This window comes from Cherax quadricarinatus, chromosome 47, assembly GCF_038502225.1.
Source record: "Cherax quadricarinatus isolate ZL_2023a chromosome 47, ASM3850222v1, whole genome shotgun sequence".
Taxonomy (NCBI): domain Eukaryota; kingdom Metazoa; phylum Arthropoda; class Malacostraca; order Decapoda; family Parastacidae; genus Cherax; species Cherax quadricarinatus.
Window position 1 is genome coordinate 2,403,889 of NC_091338.1, and position 24,296 is coordinate 2,428,184.

Consider the following 24,296-nt stretch of genomic DNA (forward strand, 5'->3'; position numbering starts at 1 on the left):
CCAGGGGCAGCAAGTATAAAGAAACTTAACACACAGGTAGCCATTGACTTCTAAGTGAACAAGGGTAGCAGACGTAAGGAAACTAATAGCTGGGTATCTACTTACTGCTAAGTGAACATGGGCAGTAGGTATAAGGAAACTAACACACTGACTTCTAGGTAGCCAGAGGCAACAGGTGTCAACAAACTCACCCACTTGCCATATGTCTTAAGTTCCTCCATTTAGTACAGCTAATGGGTATGCGATAAATTATTACTGACATTAAGGGTATCAAGGAGTGATTAAATAATTAAGATAATCACGAAGCAAGGTGTATTAATAATATCCGCTGAAATATTTAATACATTTTAAATCTTTAAGAATATTATCTGCTATTGCATTCTTATAAATATTTTGGTAACACGTATAGGACAATATTTGCATGATATAACATTATTCGTACCTTAATGGTACGTATAGTTTACCTTCGGATACAGATAAATTACCCTTAGGTAGGGTCCCTAATTCCCGAGGGCCCCCGGAAGCGTCTTTAGTCCACATCGCTTTAAAAAAAATTGGAGTCTACTGCATGGGAAGGATTTTTTAAATAATAATATATCGTAATTCAGTATAAGAGCTAAAAATAAAAATTAAAAGATTATCATGTAGACTAGCCGTTGCTAGTTGCGAAGGGGCCCCCATAACAGTTCAAGCTTCAGGACCCCAAAAATGTAGGTCCGCCACTACCCTCTGGCCCAGTTATATATATAATATATATATATAATATAATTTATTTATATTTATATGGCGTATTATCACCCAAAGCACGTAAATTTGTGCTATTAATTAGAAGAGATTTAGACAGTAATGTCCCAGATTAGAGATAATTAAAAGTCGCTCTAATTCACAGCTATCACAGAGAGTCATTAACTTCCATCACTGGTTGACGGCAGTCACAACACAGATGTGTGAGCAGACACACGTATGCTGAACACGCTTTTATCGGGATGATATTTCGCTGTGTCCAGCTTCATCAAGTATCGCTCTGGGTAGAGCTTTATTAGGTATCACTCTAGGTAGAGCTTTATTAGGTTTTTGTTCTGTCTTTTATTACATAAAGAACGCTCTCAGTCTCGTAAATACACACACACACACACACACACACCAGTGAAGAGGCGGGGCCAGGAGCTGTGAATCGACCCCTTCAATCACAAATGGGAGAGTACAAATATGTGAGTATACATACAAATGGTCTAGATTTACATAATCTCTATCTAGCACCTATAAGCTCTCTAACAGCACATAACTTAGATTATCTATCCTCAGAGCTTTAGATTTTCTTATCCTCAGATAGGTAAATCTAAGCATATATTCAACTTTTATTCGCATTGCATATATTTCACGAAGCGCTAAATCCGTGTATTTGTGGTGGGTACGAATCTTTTATCGTAAAGAGTGTTGGAGGCTCGATCCTCCGTCCCTAATCGTCCCTTTTTGTTTACAGAACATTTTCCTGCGGTACGGCTACACACACAACTTGACCTTTGCGCTGCCCTCAGCAGGGAATTATCTGGGTAACCCGGGTTTCTTCAAGGTCAGTTGCTACGACCCATGATGCTTCTTCCTCGTCTATTGTAATGTGGTGTGTGTGTGTTACTGCTTCTGGAGAAGGCTCTTCATTCAGGGAATCTGAGTTGCTCTCTATTTCCTTAGATCGAATCTGATTGCATGATGATAATATTAATAATGACACTAGTAATAATAACAATAATAAAAGTTACTGCTGTGTGGGTCATTATGTGGCTAAGACCCACGTCAGGAAACACTTGTTTCCCGACAGACATTAAGCCTAGAAGTTATTAAATAAACATTCCACTTTTTCAGGCCAGTATGATACCAAGAGACTTGATGCCGTTCAAGGAGAAAGTGGATATATTCGCCCTACACACGCGCCTCAACCCGCCCGAGCACGCCCATGTCCTTCACAACGACACTAGATGGATCACCATCATAAGAGATCCATCGGCGCTCTATGAGAGCTTGTACAATTTTTTCCACATGAACCTTGGCTACGGCTTCGAGCTCTCGGAGTTCAGCACGAGACCTATGTCGGTAAGTTGGAGTCAGTGGAAAAAAATAAGAGATAAATGCTTTACTGGCTACGTTTCGCCCAAACAGTGGGCTTTATCAAGTCACAAATAGATCTACCCGAGCAGAGAGTACAGGAAAATAATTGATGGTTGCTTCCGTGCCTGTCTTCAGTGCTGATGGAGAGACGTTCCCAGCACTGCTGAAGGTTAGTTGTTACTTGCAGCTGGCAAGCCCAAAGGGTAATGTTAGGTTCATCTGTTTTACTGTTGGTATATCATGCACAAACTATTGTTACTGCTCGGCTACTGAGTGATGCAACAGCATCTCTACCTCTGCTCTCATGGATGAAGAGAATGATGAGAGCGAACAGCTATAATAAGTCCTTTAAACTACACTTCATCTGGCTATAGTAAACGAGTATAATCCCACTTCCTGTCTGAGTTTCATATTCATCCAAAACTACGGTATTGAACATGTTAGGCTGAGGGACTGATTACCTCAGCTTCAGCATCTACAATCTTCTGGTTTTGTTCCGTTACTGTAATGGTAAAGTCACTGGTTGGCGAGACGTCTACATATAAAGATACCTAGTTGTTGCACATGTGTCTAATTCTTCAACCTGTCGATATTATATACGATTGATATTATAATGTTAGACTGTTGAAAGTGACTACTGTCCAGTGCTTAATGTATATCACCCAAGTCTCTTTTAATTATTCTAGTAAAATTAGATACATCACTATGCTGCTATCTCCTGTACGATACTTACACAGTGGGAACAAAAACTATCGTTTGTCCTGTCATATTCCATCACCTGGGATGGGGTTCATCCACAGTGCTGAAATGTGTCATCTAGAACTGAGAGAATTCAGTCAGGCAGTGAGGATGGCTCGCCTCTTCCTCGTATCAGCCCGTGAGGACATTACTTTGAAGCTTTCTTTTGTGGTATATTATCTTTTAATCTACGTACCATGGCATATCTTCGTGTTTTTACTGTCTTATCAACTTTTTTTTATGGTGCACAAACTTCAGAGTTTTAGCTTTTTCTTTCCTGTACATTTGATTGTGTGTAAATACCTTTGTTTATTTACATTAGCATAACTTATTTCCTTATTTACAGTAGCATATTTTCAATTATTTTATCACCCATTACCTCGTCTTTCTATTTATTCATTCAATTTATCTTTCCAGCACTGTGAATAAACGATTCTTGTGTTTATTCAATGGATTAATCGTTGTATTTTATTTACTCGCAGGAGCTGGCATCACTCCCAAGATATGGCGGAAAATTTGGGAAGAACCAGATGCTCTTTGACTTCGGATATCCAGATGATATGTCTGTGAGCGAGCTGAGACGCGCTATTGAGGAACTGGAGAAACTTTTCGACTTGGTGATGATTTCTGAGCATATGGATGAATCTCTCGTATTGATGCGTCACCTCTTGTGTTGGTCTCTACACGACGTTGTAGTCTTTGCAAAAAACGCTCGTCGACAGGAAGTTAAGCCGACTTTGAGCCCTGAAATGCAACAAGCACTTCGGGAACTAAACAGCGCTGATGTACTGTTGTATAATCATTTTCTTGCGCGGCACCGACATGCAGTTTTTGAGTTCGGTGTTCAACGGATGGCTGACGAAGTAGCGGCTCTGCGAAGCCTCCGTGATGAATATTATGAAGACTGTGGTGCTAGAGAAGTCAAGGGACGAGATTCTTCACTCAGGTTTAAAGAGTACTCAGGGTTAGTCAGTGCTTATGTGACATCAAATAATTCTGATCAGAACTGCATAATGCTCTCGTTACCTGAGCTGCCACTAGTGGACACTGTCAGACGCCACCAGGAAACGTTGCTTAATGTAGACGAATTGTCCTAGTACCACGTTATATTTTAATATAATGTTAAACTCATTCCATTTTTTATAAAAATATATATGTTTAGGACACGTTTAAAACTTGTTGATTGTTATATGTCAACATACAAAAGATCTTCCTCTATCACTCAGAAATATTTTTTGGGAAAATAGACATAACGAAACTGAATCCTATTCCTACTGAGAAAGGATGCCACAGATGGGATGGAAACAGTTTTCGTCTGTTGATTTAAAAAATAAAAAGGTTTTCTAAGCGATTAACAAGTGTAACATTACACTCGTATACATATATATATATATTTTTAACTTTCCTCTATTCCTTCATGCACGCGGCTTCCAGTTCTGCATATCACAAGTGATCTATTTTTGTAATGATTTTTTGGGTGATGTTAAACTGTTGAAAGTGACCACTGTCCTGTGTGTGACCTATAGCACCCAAGTGCCTTTTAATCATTCTACTCGATTAGGCTTTCAGAGTGTCATAGATCTAGCAGTTGTTTCATGAAAGGTGGACATTGTCCACTTCAGATATTATCGTTAAGTTTGAACTAACCCGGACACAAGTATCTTCGAGTATCATGCCTGTGTTTCGTTTATATATTGAAATTAAGATAATATAGTGATACTGTGATAAAGAATAAATATTTATCTATCTTCCTTCGACAGGTTTATTCCGCATCTTAGTCGCCATGTTTCCACAGTTATTAAGGATCGATCTAATGAAAAAAAAAACTGAATAAGATAAAAACTTAATTTAAAAATAGAGCAATAAACCTCACTTTTGAAATTAAACCAGCCAAACAAAAACTGTAGTTTCCAGCGCTGTTGAAAAACTAAAACAGCTGCATAAAACCCACAAGATATCTTCATTATTTTTCCGTTTGAGTATAGAAACTAAAAAAAAAATATACAATTTAAAGTTGACCATGAATACAGGTGTTGCGTTGAGTGACATATAGTAAACATCTGTTCTCTGACCCTCATATTGAATTCCAGTGAGGGAAAAGTCTGGGATTTTTTTTTTTATGAATCTGAAAATATATACATCAAAAAAAGTACAAATTTGAACACTTTGGCGATTGGTGTTCAAATTTGTACTGTGGTGTTCCATCTCCACTTGTTCTAAACCTTGGCCCCTCGGTTTACCTGTAGACAATTCTGTGCCCAGGGCCCCGGTCCCAGACCAGGGCCAACCCTGGCTGATGTCCTGATCAGTGAGGCTGTTGGCGCTGATTGCACTCAGGCCAGCATACCCACCACAGCCTGGCTGATCAAGATCTAATTTAAAAAAACATACAAAGCTCCCTCTTAAACTTTATAATACGTACACTATGTAAAATATATAAAGGGAAGGTATTGGAAGACCAGTACCTTATTTCCAAGGATTTTTAATTTACATTTAAATTTCACAATTGACCACCACAGAAGAAGTTTTGGAAGATATGTAAAATAATATGAAAGTGTTATTAATTAAACCAAATTTATTTTTTATTTGTTATAGTTTCTTTATTTCAACATTGCCAAGTTGTCTTTATAAGTTGTTTTTGCGACAGTCTGCCAAGAAAGTTTACAACTTGCACCGAGTAATTTAGTGGTTAAAATAGGTTTTGTTATTGACAGTGGTTCGTACGTTGGATTACGTGCGGCCAGCAGTAACAGCCTGGTTGATTAGGCCCAGATCCACCATGAGGCCTGGTCACAGACCGGGTGCGGGGGCGTTGACCCCCGGAACTCTCTCCAGGTATACTCCAGGGATTTAATATGTTATGGCTGTTAAAAGGTACTAAGAGGAACGCGTGTTAAGGTACTGGTTACCTACCCTTGAGGGTGTTAAGGTACTGGTTACCTACCCTTGAGGGTGTTAAGGTACTGGTTACCTACCCTTGAGGGTGTTAAGGTACTGGTTACCTACCCTTGAGGGTGTTAAGGTACTGGTTACCTACCCTTGAGGGTGTTAAGGTACTGGTTACCTACCCTCGAGGGTGTTAAGGTACTGGTTACCTACCCTCGAGGGTGTTAAGGTACTGGTTACCTACCCTTGAGGGTGTTAAGGTACTGGTTACCTACCCTTGAGGGTGTTAAGGTACTGGTTACCTATCCTTGAGGGTGTTAAGGTACTGGTTACCTATCCTTGAGGGTGTTAAGGTACTGGTTACCTACCCTTGAGGGTGTTAAGGTACTGGTTACCTACCCTTGAGGGTGTTAAGGTACTGGTTACCTACCCTTGAGGGTGTTAAGGTACTGGTTACCTATCCTTGAGGGTGTTAAGGTACTGGTTACCTATCCTTGAGGGTGTTAAGGTACTGGTTACCTACCCTTGAGGGTGTTAAGGTACTGGTTACCTATCCTTGAAGGTGTTAAGGTACTGGTTACCTACCCTTGAGGGTGTTAAGGTACTGGTTACCTATCCTTGAGGGTGTTAAGGTACTGGTTACCTACCCTTGAGGGTGTTAAGGTACTGGTTACCTACCCTTAAGGGTGTTAAGGTACTGGTTACCTACCCTTGAAAGTGTTAAGGTACTGGTTACCTACCCTCGAAGGTATTAAGGTACCAGTTACCTACCCTCGAAGGTATTAAGGTACCAGTTACCTACCCTCGAAGGTATTAAGGTACCAGTTACCTACCCTCGAAGGTATTAAGGTACCAGTTACCTACCCTCGAAGGTATTAAGGTACCAGTTACCTACCCTCGAAGGTATTAAGGTACCAGTTACCTACCCTCAAGGGAGGTACCTATAATCTTTCTAATTACTGAGTATTTTATACAGTAACTCGATTTGACTTTAACGCTACAACATTTAAAGTCTCATTAACCTCTACATAATCAATAGAGGCAAAATGCTCAGGAAAAAAAAAATGCCAGAAAAAATTTTTCTAAGAGGCCTATCAATACATAATATTTACGCAAAACAGAGTCAAAATTTCAAATCAATTCCATTGCTTTTTTTAACGCCTTGATAAGGCGCGTCGAGTCTATTGAAATGGACACCAAAAAAGAATTAGAAAATAGTCCAAAAGTATATTTTTATGTTTTTGATCATTTTTAAAACGCTAATGGAACTTGAAGTTTATATAAAAAAAAAGGTATTTTACCGAATAGGTAAAAATATCTGACTTCAGTTTTTATATTTGAAAAAGGCGGCAGCCTAGTACATTTACGCTCTATTGAGCTTTTTTGGGGGGAATATATTTAACATCGAAAAGATTTCTCATTCATAATGTAACTTTCAAACTCTTAAAAAAAATTCCTATGCACCTTTTTCTTACATCATATATAAAGGTATTTTTACCTTCCCTGAAACCATTTATTAACATTATTCTAATTGATATATATATCTTGATATATATATACGCAAAAGTTCGAAGATTAAACCTTACTGTTTAAATTCATGGGAGAAGCGCTCAACACGTATGGGTCACACAGCTCGTGGGGAATGGGGGGTAACAGAGTCTGAGTCAAAAAAAAAAAAAAAGGGGGACCCATCACCCCGTCACCAGCATTATAGCTCCCCTCTCTTACTCCTCCCTTCTCCTACATATAATTTTTTAGGGAAATTTGGCATAATTGATTCTTCCTCACAAGACGTTGGATGTTATCTCCACTAAGGATATACTTCAAGACTTTGATGCATCAACTAGCTTTATCTAGTACGACTCTGAAGTGCTTGTTACACTGTGCTAATATCTTAACAATGCTAGTTAAGGGAGACTAGCACCATGCCATACTAGCCATCATATATATATATATATATATATATATATATATATATATATATATATATATATATATATATATATATATATATATATATATATATATATATATATATATATATATTGCGACTCAGTGATAGTTTAATTTTGTTCATATAACCAAACCGAAAATTCGCCATTTTATGAGTAAAAATTATGCATTGCTTGGAGTAAGTTGCAGTATCTTAATGACGTGTTGCAGGGATGATAATGCAAGGTGCAAGGCAGTTTTTAAGTACTGTAGCTTTTGTTTACAAAATCACTGAAAAAAGACAGGTTGCTGAACAAGCTGTCATTGAGACGACATTTCGTTCTGTGGAGACCATCATCCAGTCATGTTTCGCTCTGTGAAGTCATGTTTCACTCTATGGAGAGCTTTATCAAGTTACGATAGAGCTCTACACAGAGCCAAACATCGTCCTAATACGAGCCTGTCCTGCAAAGAGACCTCTATCTTGACCATAGTTGGCAGTCAGGCATCTGGATCGAAAATCGCTTAGGACATCTCCCCCCCCCCTTTCAAAACAATATTGTTTTATATTGTTAGTGTTATATAATTATATTCGCACATGAGGTGTGCTCAATGCAAAGAAAATAAAATGAATATTTTTATCAGTAAGAATTTAAAAAAAAATAAATAACATCGTAGGCTGTAGCCAATGAGGGTCGTTGCTTCTGCCACTGTCAGTGTTCATGTCCTTTTGTTGTCGTGTTTTCAACAATAGACCTGAAGGTAATGCTGTAAAAAGATTATTATTTAATATGTGCACAAAAGCACTACCATATTTTTTTGGGTTTTCACCTGGAAATCATATTTTTTTTTACTCGAAATTTGGGGAATGGTTAAGGTGCATTTTCTCAGTGGTAGGAACTAGGACCCATATTGGCATGGTCAATATTTTCTTTAGGCGTGTGAAAAAAAAATAAAAATTATACAGATACAGAGTTTTATTTGACCTGTGATTAGGATTTTTTTTTTTAATTCTGTGAATTGCTGTGATAATGGGAAACTCATAGCGTATACAGAGACTGGGAATGGGGGGAGGTAATCAGGGTTTGATAGGAGGAATGAGAATTTAGCTCGGGTTCCCTAGATCAAGAGCCCTTCATCAGCTGGTGAAGGAGTCTTGATAACAATGCCATGTGATCATTGTAATAACTGAATTAAAAATACTCAGAAAACGTCACATATATTGCCGACGAAAGACTGTGTAGTTGAAAAAAGAATCTTCGAAGTGTCGGAGCATTTGACTCATGAATGGAATGGACATGGGTTCAATTTCCGGGTGAGGTAAGACGTATTGTTAAGTCTCCTCATACCTGCCCATATTTGTCTAGAAATAAATGTGCTTCACTTTCATGAATTATCCTGGTCTAATAACATGAAATCTTCTTCTTTGTTCTTCAAGAATAAGATGGGTAAGAAGGCAGTGATATCTTGGCAATATATGAATGAAAAAATGCATGAAAGGGGTGAAATAAGAATGAAGACCAGTCACAAGTGTCCTTCCCTGGTTGTTCATAATCTATATAAATGACCTTACCTGGAGCTTACCTGGAGAGGGTTTCGGGGGTCAACGACCCCGCGGCTCGGTCTGAGACCAGGTTGAGGGACAAAAGACACGAATAAATTCGCTAATGATAAAAAATAGACCAACGAATAAATTCAGAAGATACCACTGAACTTGACAATGAATTATACAAGCTGATGTTACCGTTAAAAAAGTGACATTTGAAGACCATTGTGGAAAAGTGCAAAGTTCTTATACCCTGGGGGGCGAAAATGGCCTTAGCAGTTATTAAATGCAATAGAAATTGGTCATAAAGAACTTGATAAGTGCTTGTATGTTATGGTCAGCATAAATCTGAAGCCAAGACAGCAGTGCCTAAACGTCCGTAATTACACTAACTGGCTGCTGTTCATTCCTCGCCCAGCTGCCGGTGAGGGTGGACGTTTTTGCTACTCCTCTCTGACAGGCGCAAGTGCTAGCCAGGCTGTCACAATGGTGGTTGGGGTGAGACGCAGAATTAACACTGTCGGCATAGAATTACTGAGAGGTACAATTAATCAAGATTCGGCGTTGACGTTGTTGCCTCTGATTATTCGAGAGACATATGGAATCGAGGATTGCGACCTTTACGGTGTAGCCTTAAAGGGAAACTACCGAATGTTCGTGAAACTGCTGTCATCACACGTGTATGAGGATCTACTTGCTCAATATCAGGATGTTGCTATCGAGGTTAACGAGGGCATCCTGGTAAAGATGGTCGATGTTTCGAGTCAATTTACGTATGTAAAGTTACGTAATGTGCCTTTCGAGGCAAATGAAGCTGACCTACGTAGTGTGTTCGGGAAGTTTGGAACTGTACACGTAGCTCAACCAGGCAAGTGGACGGCAGGGGCTTATGTGGGTTATCCGGAAGGTAGTTTTAACCTAAAGATGACTCTGAGGCAACCTATACCTTCGTATGTGTTCTTAGATGAATTTAGGACACAAATACTCGTAACTTACGCTGGCCAACGTAGAACTTGTAGACTGTGTGATGGTTATGATCACATAGCGGCTGAATGTGTGCGGCGGAGGACTGGCCAGGGAATACCAAGAAGTGACATTACGAGGCGAGGACCTACAGTGACAGATCAGAACCGCCAGGATGGACGTAGGCGTGGTCGGTTGTGGAGTGAGGAAGTGGAGGAAATGCAACGTGAGGTGGAGCATGAGGGTGCAGTGCAGCAATTGAGTGCGTCTGATGAGGATGTGATTCACGAGGCGGACAAGGACGTACCAAATGACGTTGAAATTGACGTAGTGCTTGAGACAGTTTTGCAGGAGATGTTCCCTAAATCGGAGGAAGCCTTGACAGAGGTAACGACGGGAGACCAGGTACAGGGACAAGGGGAAGCATGCGGGTCTGAAGAAAGGAATGTAATGTCGGCTTGGCCAAGTAGTGAGAAGGGGAATGAGGTGATAGAGGTGGAGGTGCACAATGAGGAAGGTCAGGAGACTAGCATGGCGGAAGAGGAAGTGTCGAGGAAGCGGGCAGCTGTCACTTCTGACTCGGATGACGTCCTCACTCCAGCACAAAGACCAGGGAAAAAGGCGGGGATTGAAGGTGTGTGTAGAGGCACAGAGAAAAAGAAACGCCAGCAAGGGGTTAGGAGTGGAGGGGATGGGGTGAGTGCCAAGGACGGTGTGTATGAGGTTACTGGACAGCGGAAAAATGTGGTGGGGAAAAGTGGGTGGAAAACGTAAGCAGGCCTAAGGTGTATGACAATTAATGTTAATGGTTTATGTAAGAGTGGTAAGTGTGTATGGTTGCGAGGACTGCTGTATCGTTATAAGGTAGATGTTGTCTTTATACAAGAGCATAACTTGAAAATAGGAAAATTGCTGGAGGTGGATGGATATAGGGCTTTTGTAACTCCAACGACACGTTTAAAAGGTGGAGTAGGTGTTTTAATTCGAGAGGCAAGCCCGTTTGTTTTGCAAAGGTTTGAGGGGGGGGGTGAGGGAAGAATAATGAGAGTGGACGGGTGGTGGATGCGTGAACGCGTGTCCTTTGTTGGAGTGTATGCTCCGGCGGAGAATGATGCGAGGGTAAAATCGGCTTTTGTAAGGGATGATCTGGTGTATTTCTTGAGAGCACTGCCCAGGGTTGCATTGATTGGGGGAGATTGGAATTGTATAATACGGAGATTTGATGCGATGCCAGCGGGGGCAGGATATTTTTCAAACGTGTTGCGAGACCTGTGTAGAGATATTGGGGTACGAGATGCATTTTGGGGTGGAATAGGTGAAGTGCAACATACGTACGTAAGGAGGGAATACGCAGCTAGACTGGATAGGATCTATATAACGCAAGGGGTTTCAGTGGAGTCTTTTAACACTATAGAAGCAATTTATTCAGATCACAGGGCAGTGGTGGTGGGGGTAGCATGGGACTCGTTAGTGAAACGGTTTGAAAGCTACTGGAAATTAAACACGCGACTCCTTGAGGATGAGGAAGTGGAGGAGGGGTTTGCTTCGCTGTGGAGGAAGCTAAGTGAGGAGGCAAAAAGGGTTGATAATGTTGTACGTTGGTGGGACAGTGTGGCCAAGGAGAGGATTCGTAGGTTTTACGTGGGTGAGGGGAAGCGGATAAATCGACTGAAGTATGGATTAACAAATTATTTGGAAAGTAGAATAGGATACTATCATGAACAAGGAGTAGTGGGAGGGGTATTCCAAACAGAGGCAATAGATGATCTGAAGAGCAGGATAAGAGAGGTGCAGGAGGAGAGATTTCATGCGGTGCGGGTGCAGGCGGGTGTGGAGGAAGTGCTTTGGGGGGATAAGCCATCGGCATGTGTGTTGAGGAGACAACAGCAGAGGAGGACAGCGACCACAATAGCAGATTTGGAAGTGCACACTGAGGTGAAAGGGTTTAGGGAGGGGCAGGTGTTAAAAACAACGGAGGTGATGAGTATATTCGCGGATGCGTGGTATGGGCATTATTGGAAAAGTAAAGGAGTTAATAGAGAGGATCTTGATGGGGTGTGTGCTGTAGAGCCCGTAGCTCTGGGGAGTAAGGACAGGGAAGCTTTGGGTGGGGAGATTGAAGAGGGGGAGATATGGAGAGCGCTTGTAGACATGTGCAGAGGCAAAGCACCAGGTATTGATGGACTACCAAGTGAATTTTACTTAAAACATTGGGATCTGTTAAGGGATTTTTTAGTAACGCTGTTCAACAGAATGAAAGAGGGGGGGGAATTGGGCGAGAAGCAAAGTACAGGGGTCGTAGTGCTTGTGCCCAAGGGTAAGGGGCAGAGTACACTTAAGGATTACAGGGCGATTACTCTCATGTGTGCGGACTATAAATTGTTCGCGAAGATTTTGGGGAATAGGTTAAAATGTGTGGTGGGACGTGTAGTTTCAAAAGGTCAACTAGGGTTGCCAGGACGGTCGATGGTCATGGGGCACGGAATTCTAAAGGGGTTTGTTGAGAGTTTTGAGGGGACGCAGGAAGGAGGGGGTATGGTGGCGATTGATTGGCAGGGTGCTTATGATCAGGTGGAAAGGGAGGGTTTAAGACAGATCCTTAACAAACAAGGTTTTGGGGATGAGATTGTGGGGTGGGTTGAAACGTTGTATAAAGGGGCAAAAGCGAGAATTCAGATCAATGGACGTGTGGGAGGTGTGGTGAACATGGATAGGGGCTTGAGGCAGGGTTGCCCGCTATCACAGTTATTATTCGCATGTGTGCAAGATCCATTTTATAGGTTGGTTGAGACCAGAGTGTGTGGTGGGGAGGGGTCGAGGGAGGGCTTGATTAGGCATCATGTGGTAGGTTACGTGGATGACACGACACTCCTAGTCCGGAAGGGAACAAGATTGGGAGAGTTGGGAGGGGTGGTTGGCATGTTTGGAGGGGCGACAGGCATGACGGTAAACGTTGAGAAAACAAAGATCATGGGGCTAGGGGAGTGGAGAGACAGAGTTGATTGGGACTGTGATGTGGTGAGAAGGCAGGAAGGTCAGTTATTAATATGTGGCATTTCGTATAGAGCGACCATACGGGAGGCTAGGGAGGCGAATTCGTTGAGAATGGTGGAACGCGTGGAACATCGGTTGGGGATGTTGCGGTCTTATCACTTGACATTGTTGCAACGGGCGATTGTTATTAACGTATTGCTGTACAGTAAGGTATGGTATGTAGCAGCAGTTTTTCCATTGCTGAGAGCTGACATTACTCGTATCCTTAGAAGTGTTTTTAGGTTCTTATGGGGCTCAGGATGTGAATGGATGAAGAGGGAGGTGGTGACTTTGCCGGTGAGGAAGGGAGGTTTAGGTCTGTTGGACCTGGGAAGGAGGGTGAAATGCATTTTTGTCAGGTGGGAGTGGAAAAGATTAGGGGGACAGAGGGGGACATGCATGCAAAGGTTACATGATATTTTGAGGGGAATGTATGTGGGTGGGGAATGGAGGGAGTGTGAGATTTTGTTGAGGGCACTTTTGTGGGCGCGCGAGCCAGACAAATTAAAGGTGAGGGATTTATATCGAATATTGAGGGTAGAGGAGACGGCCCCAGTTGAGGGGCTGTTCCCGATGTATGCATGGGGAGCTATATGGAGTCTGTTCGGTAAACTAAAGTTAGGGCCCAGGGTGCGAGAGATCATGTTTAAATTTTTACATGGGATTCTGCCTACTGGATCAGTCCTCAGAAACAGACGTGTGGTAGAGGAGGGTTGGTGTGGGTTATGTGGGGAGTTGGAAACAGCCTATCACGTGGTATACTTTTGCGATTTTTTGGGGAGTGTGAGGGAATGGCTGGGGAAAGTGGTCAGGAGGATAGGAGGAACTGGGGTGTCAGTGTTGAGAGCGCTGAGTCTTGATATAGGGGGGTGGGGGAGAATGTGGCACGGGGAGTAGCTTATATCATGGTGGATTTCGTGTACATATCGTGGGGAATGAGAGGGGTGGATAATGGGGAGACGAGGAAAAGAGTTTTAGCGAGGATTTTTTGTAGGACAATGAATAGGAATCGGGGAATTTATGGGAGGAGATGGGAGGGAGCTTTCACTGAGGGTTACAGGTCCATAACTGTTGGGGAGTTGCTAGAGTTGTGAGGGGGGGGGGGGGAAGTGGGTTTAGATTTTTGTGTAAAGCATTAGATAAAAAAACAAAATAAAAAAAAAAAAAAAAAAAAAAAAAAAAAAAAATGGCTGCTGTGATTTATATCAAGAAATTTAAGCAACGGGAGACCAGGTCCACACATCATTCGCTGCCTGACTACGGTGGAGTGCGGTTGTGCCCAGCACCCCTCTGCTGTTTTTCAGGCGAGCTACCACAGTACATCAACAACCATTGAGTAGTGTGGACGTGCGCTGCTCATTTTGGGATATCAAAATGGCTGAACATACAGTACGGAGAGTAAATACTATCTGCATAGAGCTGGTTCGTGGTACGTTAAGTGGAGATACGATGAACGTACTTCTCCCTAACATCATCAGGGACACATATGGTATCCCCAACGAGGAATTATATGGCGTCGCTCTTAATGGTTTGACAAGAATCTTCGTGAAATTTCTGAGAGCCGGCTTCTACACAAGAATTGTCGAGCAGTACCAGGAACAACGCATGAGTGTGAATTCAGCGATGGATGTTGTGTTACATGATGTTTCTAAGTACTTCACATGGGTGAAGGTACGGAATGTACCCTTCGAGGCTACGGCGTATGGACTACAGGAGTTTTTTCGCAGTTATGGGACAGTGCATTCTGCAACCATGGGGGTATGGAGGGATGGTCCGTATGAAGGAATGCCGGAAGGTTCTTACACCCTTAAAATGTCTTTAACAAGGCCTATACCATCCTATGTAACGATGACCGGTTGTAGAACACAGGTTTATGTGTACTATGCGGGTCAGAGAAAAACATGTCGTCTGTGCAGCTCTTATGAGCACATGGCAGCCCAGTGTCCTAGGAGGCGGGCTCCTCGAATTCTGGAAACGCCGATTGTGATTCAACAGTCGTGTGATTTGGTGCCTGGCTCTGTTGCCTCGGGAGGCCGGAGGCCTGATCTCTGGAGCAAGGAGGTCGACCGGGAGGTGGCGGAGGAGGAGACGTGTGTCACTATCCCAGGGGAGTCGGGGGAGTCGAAGGTGTTATCTGAGGAGTCTTTAGTCCAGGAAGCTTCGACTCAGGAGGGTTTACTGGCAGATGTCATCAAGGATTTTTTGGATGGGGATGAGCCCGGTGCAGAAGGTGTCCTCAGTTTATGTGAAGTTGGAGAGCTGGAGGGACAACAAATTGTGGAGAAAGACTTGAGTAAGAAAAGGCTGGAGCGTGTGGTGGCCGTGGAGGTACACCAGGAGGATTCGTCTGAGGGTGAGATGTGTGTAAGTGGAAGTTCTAGAAAAAGAACTGCGGCATCAGAGATAGACGAGGTTATTACCCCGGGGCAGAGGCCGGGGAAGAAGTCATGGGCAGCGGTTGTGGAGCCGATGCCACATAGTGGTAGAGGTGCGCCTGAGTTGCACAGTGGGAGAGGGAGGGGGGAGGTGACTGCACAGGATAACTCGAGTGGTAAGGGAATACGTAATGTGAAAAGTGCAGCGAGTAAATCCCAGCGGCATAGGGGAAAGCCGCCACTTCTATAATTTTCAGAAGTGTCACGCTTAATGTCAATGGTTTTTACGGCGGTTTGATGTAGATATTTGCTTTTTGCAAGAGCATAATCATAGGGCTGGTTGTGTGTTGCGGTTAAAAGGATATCGGATGTATGTTACCAGTGGTTTGCAATTGAAAGGTGGGGTAGCAGTGGCGATAAAGGAGACCAGCCCCTTGCGTGTCATCGGCTGGGAAGAGGGGGGGGGGTGGGAGGGTCGTGAGGGTGGATGGTGTCTGGGGTGAGAGTCGAGCTAGTTTTGTAGGAGTTTACATGCCAGCAACTAGCAATACCAGGGTAAAAGTAGATTTTGTCAGAGAGGTATTGCTGTATCACTTGAGAGGTTTGCCTGCTATAACGGTAATAGGTGGTGATTGGAATTGTGTGATTAGGAGTGGTGATGTCGAACCGAGAGGGGCGGGCTGTGTGCTGAGTGTGCTGAGGGATGTATTGCGAAATATTGGGGTTGTTGATGTGGTGGGGAGGGGGGGATACCTAGTGGAGCACACGTTCGTCCGTAGGGGATATGAAGCGCGACTGGACAGAATTTATATTAAGCAGGGTATAGATGTTGTGAGGGTGCAAACCTTCGATGTGGGGTTTTCGGATCACAGGGCGGTAATAGCAGATTTGATGTGGGATGGAGTGGTGCGTATTTATTCTGGGTACTGGAAATTAAATGTAAGGCTTCTTAAGGAGGAGGAGGAGGGGCCTTTTTTCAGTGATTGGTGGTTGCCTTTTTGGGAGGCTAGGGACAGGGAGATAGATCTGTTAGATTGGTGGGAAATGCAGGCAAAACCGGGAATAGCGAATTTTTTTAAGGTTAGGGGACGGGAAGAGGCGAGGTGGCGTTTTGGGTTGCAAAATTATCTGGAGGGACAGTTGCAAGATTGTTATGTTGGGGGAGGTGGTAGGAGGGATGACATGGACAGTCTGCGGAGCAGGATCGCTGAAATACACAATGATAGGTTTGATGCAATTAGGGTTAGGGCGGGGTTAGAGGATGTATTGTGGGGTGATAAGCCGTCTGGGTTTGTTTTACGTAAATTTAGGGACCGACAGAGTGTAACCACCATTCTACAATTGGAGACAAGCCCTGGGGTGGGAGGGTATCCAGTGGGTCGAGTCCTATCCAATACTGAAAGTATGAGTCTCTATGCTGATAGTTGGTTTAGGGAGAAATGGAGTTGGAGGGAGGGGGGTTCCTGGGAGGGTATTTTTGAAGGGGGGTTCCATAGCGTTTTAAGTGAGCAGGATAGAGTGGGGTTGGAGGTTGGTATAAGTGAGGTTGAGGTGGAAGAGGCAGTTTTCGGGATGAGTACCGGGAAAACACCAGGGATAGACGGTATACCAAATGATTTTTATAGAGCACATTGGGGGTGTATTAGGCAGTGCTTTGTTAGGCTATTGGATCATATGTTAACTAGTGGGAAGTTGGGCACATCGCAAAGTACGGGTGTCATAGTTTTGGTGCCAAAGAAGAGGGGGGGAAGAGAGTTGAGTGCTTACCGAGCAATATCTTTGATGTGTGCAGATTACAAGGTTTTTGCGAAAATTTTGGGTAATAGACTGAAGAAGGTCATGGGGTCGGTGATACATGGGGGACAATTTGGTATCCCGGGGAGGAGTATGCGGGTAGGTCATGGACGTATTCGGGATTTCCTTGAGGGTAGTAGTAAGGGAGGTATTCTAGGTCTGGATTGGGAGAAAGCTTATGATTATGTGGATAGGGACTTTTTGTTTGAGAGTATGGTGAGAATGGGTTTTGGAGGGAGGGTGGTTGGATGGGTGAGGACATTGTATGAGAATGCATCGATGAGAGTACAGGTAAATGGTAGGTTGGGTAGTTCAGTAAGCATGGGGAGGGGTTTAAGGCAGGGGTGTCCACTCTCCCAAATACTCTTTGCATGTATGCAGAATCCTTTCTATGTTCTGGTTGATGGTGGGATGGGAAGGATGGGGGAGAGAGGTGGATTTTGTGGGAATATTGTTGGTTATGTAGATGATACAACTGTTTTACTTAATGAGATAGAAGATTTAAGTAAAGTGGGAAGGGTAATTGAGATTTTTGGGAATGCTACTGGGATGAGAGTTAATAAGCAGAAATCACGGTTGCTGGAGGTAGGCAATTGGGTAGGAGGGACCTTGGGGGAGGAGTTTGGATGGATAACTGTAGATAGGCTAAAGATTTGTGGGATTTTGTATTTAGCAGATGTACAGGAGAGCAGGAGGGTTAATTCAGAAATGGTAATGGACAGAGCTTTGAGTAGGCTCAGGAGTCTAAGGGCCGGGGATGTAACCTTGCATCAAAGGGTTGTGGTGGTAAATACGCTGATTTATAGTAAGGTGTGGGGAGTGGCGGAAATTTACCCATTACAAAGTCAGGATATTATGGAAATGCAAAGAAGAGTCTTAAGGTATGTGTGGGGCTATGGGAGGGCGTGGTTGGGTAAAGATGTAGTAATGACTGCGGTAAGACAGGGAGGATTGGGTTTGATGGCATTAGGGTCTAGGGTGAAGGCGCTATATGTGAAGCAGAGGTATATTCGGGCAGCGGGGGAAAGGGGTCTTCGGGTGGGGGAGGTGATGGGGGATATCCGCAAATGGTGGGGTGGCAGGGACTTAGTGGAGTGTGAAGATATGTTGCGGTTTATGTTAAAGGTACGCAATGTTAAAAAACTCAAGGTAAAACGGTTAGTGGGTGTGGGTCGTCGTCAGGAATGAATGCAAGGGATGGCAGTGTATCCCACATATGATTGGAGAGTGATATGGGTGGAATTTAGTAAATTAAGAATACCGGCAAGAGCGAGGGAATTAGTTTATAGATTTCTTATGGGGACGTTAGCATCGAAAGAGGTGCTAAGACGAATGGGTTTTGTGAGAGAGGCATCATGCGGTTTTTGTGGGGAAGTTGAAACGGCTTTTCATGTAGTATATTTTTGTTCTGCTTTGGAGGTGGTAAGATTGTGGTTGAAGAGGATTTTCTTTTTATTGGGGGGGGGCAGATATCAACCCTCAGGGCTTTAATGTTAGATATGGGAGGGGTACCCAAAGAGATGGGAAGGGCTATCAGATACGTAATAGTTGATTACTTGCATGTTTCTTGGGGGATGAGGGAGGTGGAGGGAAACATTAGGATAAAAGCGTTGGCGGCGTGTTTTTATAGGACAGCATGTAGGAACAAACAATTATATGGGGGAAGGTGGGTAATTAGTTTTCCGGAGGGATATCGTGAACTTACTGTTGAACGTCTACTCCGTTTGGTGACGGGGTGAGAGGCAAGGGGTTGGTCTCTTCAGTGGTGTGTCCTCTTGGAGTGATTGGAAGCCTGATGAGGAAGGTTGATTGGTTTGCAAGGTGGTAGATGTGGGTAAAGTTTTTTTTTTTTTGCAGGGAGCCGTCGGGGGCTCCGGGGTATGTAGACCTTTATGAATTTTGTAAAATCACAGAGTCAAAAGTAGTATGTGATTTTCTGTTTTTTCTCTTATTGTTATAAGAACCATTTTATATAGGGGGTTTATATTTATATGTATATTGTGAGGATATGTTTTATACATTCGAATCTGATGTTAGAATTATCCTTGTCATGTCTCTTTTTTATCGTATTGAATGGGTACATAATGACCTATGTACCAAAATATAAAAGTATTTGATGGGGTTTATATATACCCTTCATTTGACTGAAAGGTCATATTATATATTGAGTGTTAATAGGTAACATTAATTTTGTGTGTGTGTAGGTGTGTTTGTGGGAACCAATGTCTTAGGTATAGTTCTATCATTGGATGTAATATTTTTTTAGTTTATTTGGTGAAAAGTCATTTAGTGCTTTATTTCTATGTATGATCCAGTTTGTTCTGTATGAACAAATGCACATACACGTATGTGTGTATGAGCATGCGTATATATGTATATATATATATGTGTATATGTGTGTATATATGTATATATATTATATGTGTATGTATATGTATATATATATATATATATGTATATGTTTGTAGGACTCATTCCTACATGTTTTCTATAATGACTCCGACTGTTTGTTTGGAAGTCGGTTGGTTGGGTTTTTTTTAGTAGAATTTGTTATATCAATGTGTTACAATGTTTTTTTTGTGTATCTGACATTGTCTGCCACTTCTGTTTTGGATGTTATGTATTTAGTTTGTCTAGTTTTTGTTTTTAGTGATAAGTCTTTTTTGTTTGTTTGTTTGTTTGTTCTAGTATAATCCAGTCTGTGCTGTAAGAACATATGTGCACTTACATGTATGTGTATATGTGCATGTGTATGTATATACATATATACATGATTATAGGACTTATTCCTACATGGTTTATGACTCCGACGTTCTATTTTGTAGTCGGTATGTTTTTTTTTTCCCGTAAACGGGTTGGGTTTCTTACGGTAGAATTTCGTTATATCAATATGTTAAAATGTTTTTTTTTGTTTATTGTAGTGTACTGACATTGTCTGTCACGGTTTTGGATTTGCTAATTGTCGGCTTGTATCAAGTGTAATGTTGTTTTTAAATAAAATATAAAAAAAAAATTACACTAACTGGCTGCTGTGATTTATATCAAGAAATTTAAGCAACGGGAGACCAGGTCCACACATCATTAGGACTGGATGTAAATATACTGGAGAACACAGAGAGTAATGACAAAATTAATCCCGCGAACATCTTACAATGAAGAGAGATCTGAACTTACGCTCTTATGAAAAACGTAGGATGGAGAGAGATATGATACACGTGAAGATAGATATAAGTAAAGGATATGCAAATAGGGTGCTGAAATTACCTAAATAATAAAGAACTCGAAACAATGGATTCAAGTTTAATAAATTCAAGATTAGAAAAGATATAGGAAAGTACTGATTTGAACAAATATATGAGTGAGAATGGGTTTGAGAAAAACCTGCCTGACATGGGCCAGTAAATATACAACAGAGAGAGAGAGAAAGAGAAAGAGAGAGGGGGGGGGCCCAAATAAAGAAAAATATAAGATAAGGGAAGGAATACAAAAGTGCATACAAGCAGCAAGCTGAAAAAAAAAAGAGAGGGAGCCTTGACATGTGGGTCATTCCACAGTTGTTAAAAACAACAGGTGTCGCCACACTCCACAAAGATGGCATCAAAACAGTTTTAAAGAATAATGAACCGATGGTACTGACATCCCACATTATAGAGCAAGGCCTGCTCTAGCATAAAAAAATGGTTATAACTATGACCATAATTTTTAGAGGGGTGGACCGGTAAGCCAGCGGAAGGCCTCGGTCAGATGATCAAAAGCTCCAACGGCGGGTCATCATCTGACTAAGACCCGCATCAGGAAACACTTGTCCTGTTTCCTGACGAACCTTACCTAACCTGGCCTCTAGCATGTGCAGAGTCCGTAGGTGCTTGAAGCACTTATCCTGAGAGAGGCAGAGCTTGCTCTGTCACATATAGAGCCTCGAGGTATAAAGGACGGGGACGGAACAGGTAAGCTCTCTTTAGGAGAACTTTTTCGGTTTACCTGGAGTTTAGCAGGAGAGAGTTCCGGGGGTCAACGCCCCCGCGGCCCGGTCTGTGACCAGGCCTCCTGGTGGATCAGAGCCTGATCAACCAGGCTGTTACTGCTGGCTGCACGCAATCCAACTTGCGAGCCACAGCCCGGCTGGTCAAGTACCGACTTTAGATGCTTGTCCAGTGCCTGCTTGAAGACAGCCAGGGGTCTATTGGTAATCCCCCTTATGTATGCTGGGAGGCAGTTGAACAGTCTCGGGCCCCTGACACTTATTGTATTGTCTCTTAAAGTGACACCCCTGCTTTTCATTGGGGGAAAGTTGCATCGTCTGCCAAGTCTTTTGCTTTCAAGAATATCCGAATATATTTTCTTACCGGTCACCAGAAAGGAAGCCATAATCTCATATCATGGCCCACCCCTGCTGGAGACAAGCTCATTATGCAAGGAATTGGATTTGACCTTCCCTTCCATAGATCAAACCTTATTACCTCTCATGCCCCCCATGCACTTTCTGACTCCTATGGTGAGAGGCTTTTGATCTGAGGAGCTAAACCTGTCCTCTTTCCTTCTATCAAACTTCATTTTCTCCCATTCCTCCAGGGACTATTGGACCTCTATACATTTATCTCCTCCCCATAAATATAATAATATAATCCCGGTGAGCTAGTTTAATTGTTAGCGCACACACTTCACACACTGAGGTCCGGGGACCGATCCCCAGTACGGGTGGAAATATTAGGACGTGTTTCCTTAAGACACTTGCTATCCCTGTTCACCCATCAGTAAAATAGGTACCTGGGTGTTAGTCGACTGGCGTGGGTCGCATCCTGGGTCGAAAATTGACCTAATTTGCTCTGCATAACAAAGAGCAATCTATATAGTAGTATATAAATAAATAGTATATAAATAAATATCACTGATGTCAGCTAGGTCTGCATACCTTGTATAATATAATAAATAATATCTATTTCTGCAAGGTATACAGGCCTAGCTGACATCAGTGACATACTACTATATAGATCGCCCCTTGTTATGCAGAGCATTTCGGGAAAACTAGGTCAGTTTTGTCCCAGGATGCGACCCACACCGGTTGACTAACACCCAGGCACCCATTGTTACTGATTGGTAAACAGAGACAGCCGGTGTAAGGAAACACGCCCCATGTTTTCACCCTTGCCGGGAATCGAGCCCGGATCCTCACTGTGTGAAGCGAGAGCTTTTGCCACCATGCCATGGGACACCGCACATGTACATGTACTTATAGAAATAAAGATTTATTATTATTATTATTATTATTATTATTATTATTATTATTATTATTATTATTATTATTATTATTGTTGTTGTTGTTGTTGTTAATGGCCCAACGTTGGTCAAGGACCCCACTGGAAGTAAGTCAATTTGTTTGACTTTTTGGGGGGAATTATCCTAGATAATTTACACTATGTATGATAACTGTACTTAAGTGTACCTGAACCTAAATAAACTACCTTATTGTTAGCAATTAAGGCGACTGTGGAAAATATTTTAATTTTCCGAAGCTATAGTGCCTAATAGGTGTTTAATGTGTCGATATGGGTCAAAAATGTATTTGAAAATAGGATAGAACCAAGAGTTCCCTTTGCGCCTGTGCGGGTGTGCGGGGGTAGAGGTCGACTCGGGTCATGGGAGAGGCGGCAGTGTTTTGAATGGGTTTAAGAGGCTGTGAAAACATGGGACCAGGAAATTGGCGTTCACGGCGGCCTAAGGATTAATATAGGCCTCACTTCATAATAGGAAGTGTCGTGACTGTCCCTGGTGAAGAGTGAGGGAACGTGATTGACGGCACCGCTGTAAATAAGGTGGTAAAATGAGTGAATAATGGTAGGACCGGTGGTGACTGGCGCACCGCCATGGACTGTGTCCCGGGGAAAAATACCCGTGATTTAATCATCACTCATCGGTCTCAAATCTTAATGGAGTGGCCTCCAATGTGTATAATAATTATGAGACATTAAACCGTCTTGTAAATCGTAATGTAATCAGTGATAATAATACTAAGTTAAGGAATCGTTGAAGCGATATGAGCTGCCATTCCCAGAGTGTGTGCACATGTTTACCTCGTTGTTCCTGTCCCGAGGATAGTGAAGGTTTTATGGAGTCACGACTTCTAAACCAGGACAAACCGACGGATATCTCATCCTGCTGGAATAAGAACCTTGTCGGTGTAGCAGGACATTGAAATGAGATGGTGAATGGAGGAAATAAGGAGTATCAATCACCCACAGTTAAGTAACCCTTCTAGTTATAGCAGACTGATACTGGCCGGTTAGGTATGTTGTAATTGGATAGGTTATGAGTGATCCAGCTACATCAAGTGACCACCAGAGAATATCTGGTAAGTGGTGAGATTATGTACAAGTGATAAGATAAGATAAGATAAGATTTCGTTCGGATTTTTAACCCCGGAGGGTTAGCCACCCAGGATAACCCAAGAAAGTCAGTGCGTCATCGAGGACTGTCTAACTTATTTCCATTGGGGTCCTTAATCTTGTCCCCCAGGATGCGACCCACACCAGTCGACTAACACCCAGGTACCTATCTGCTGCTAGGTGAACAGGACAATAGGTGTAAGGAAACGTGTCGGAATTTCCACCCGCCGGGAATCGAACCCGGGCCCTCCGTGTGTGAAGCGGGAGTTTTAGCCACCAGACCTTGATGGATATATCCATGTGTAACCTACCCCCTCCTTCATTCAGTTACACTAATATAATCTATACAGTCCACAATTAATTAGTAGCACCGTACTTGTGGGTGCTATCTAATCCATACTGGTCTCGGATAGATATGGATAAGATTGTGAGGTCAAAGGAACCACCTGCCGTGACCAGAGGTGGTTAAGTTTTCTCACATGTCTACACGGGGTGACTGCGGTAAACAATATGGTTGTCTCCCAATGAGTTTACTTGTAT

At 42.6% G+C, this 24,296-nt stretch overlaps 2 protein-coding genes across 8 annotated transcripts in view; both read left to right on the top strand.

The window, feature by feature from the left end:
- LOC128696555 (galactosylceramide sulfotransferase) overlaps positions 1 to 8,630 on the top strand; it is a 371,235-nt gene extending 362,605 nt beyond the window's left edge. For all 7 annotated transcript variants that reach the window (XM_053787869.2, XM_053787870.2, XM_053787871.2 and 4 more), the window contains 4 exons: positions 1,484 to 1,573; positions 1,864 to 2,091; positions 3,327 to 6,323; positions 6,510 to 8,630. In XM_053787869.2, the coding sequence (XP_053643844.1) occupies positions 1,484 to 1,573; positions 1,864 to 2,091; positions 3,327 to 3,941 (933 nt within the window). In that variant the 3' untranslated portion in view covers positions 3,942 to 6,323; positions 6,510 to 8,630. The remainder of the gene's footprint in view (positions 1 to 1,483; positions 1,574 to 1,863; positions 2,092 to 3,326; positions 6,324 to 6,509) is intronic.
- Positions 8,631 to 9,650: 1,020 nt separating this feature from the next.
- The window catches only part of LOC128696554 (ATP-dependent DNA helicase Q1), a 52,815-nt gene continuing 38,169 nt past the window's right edge, over positions 9,651 to 24,296 (top strand). Inside the window, exon 1 of the mRNA XM_053787867.2 lies at positions 9,651 to 9,706. The gene's annotated coding sequence lies outside the window, so the exon portion shown is untranslated. The remainder of the gene's footprint in view (positions 9,707 to 24,296) is intronic.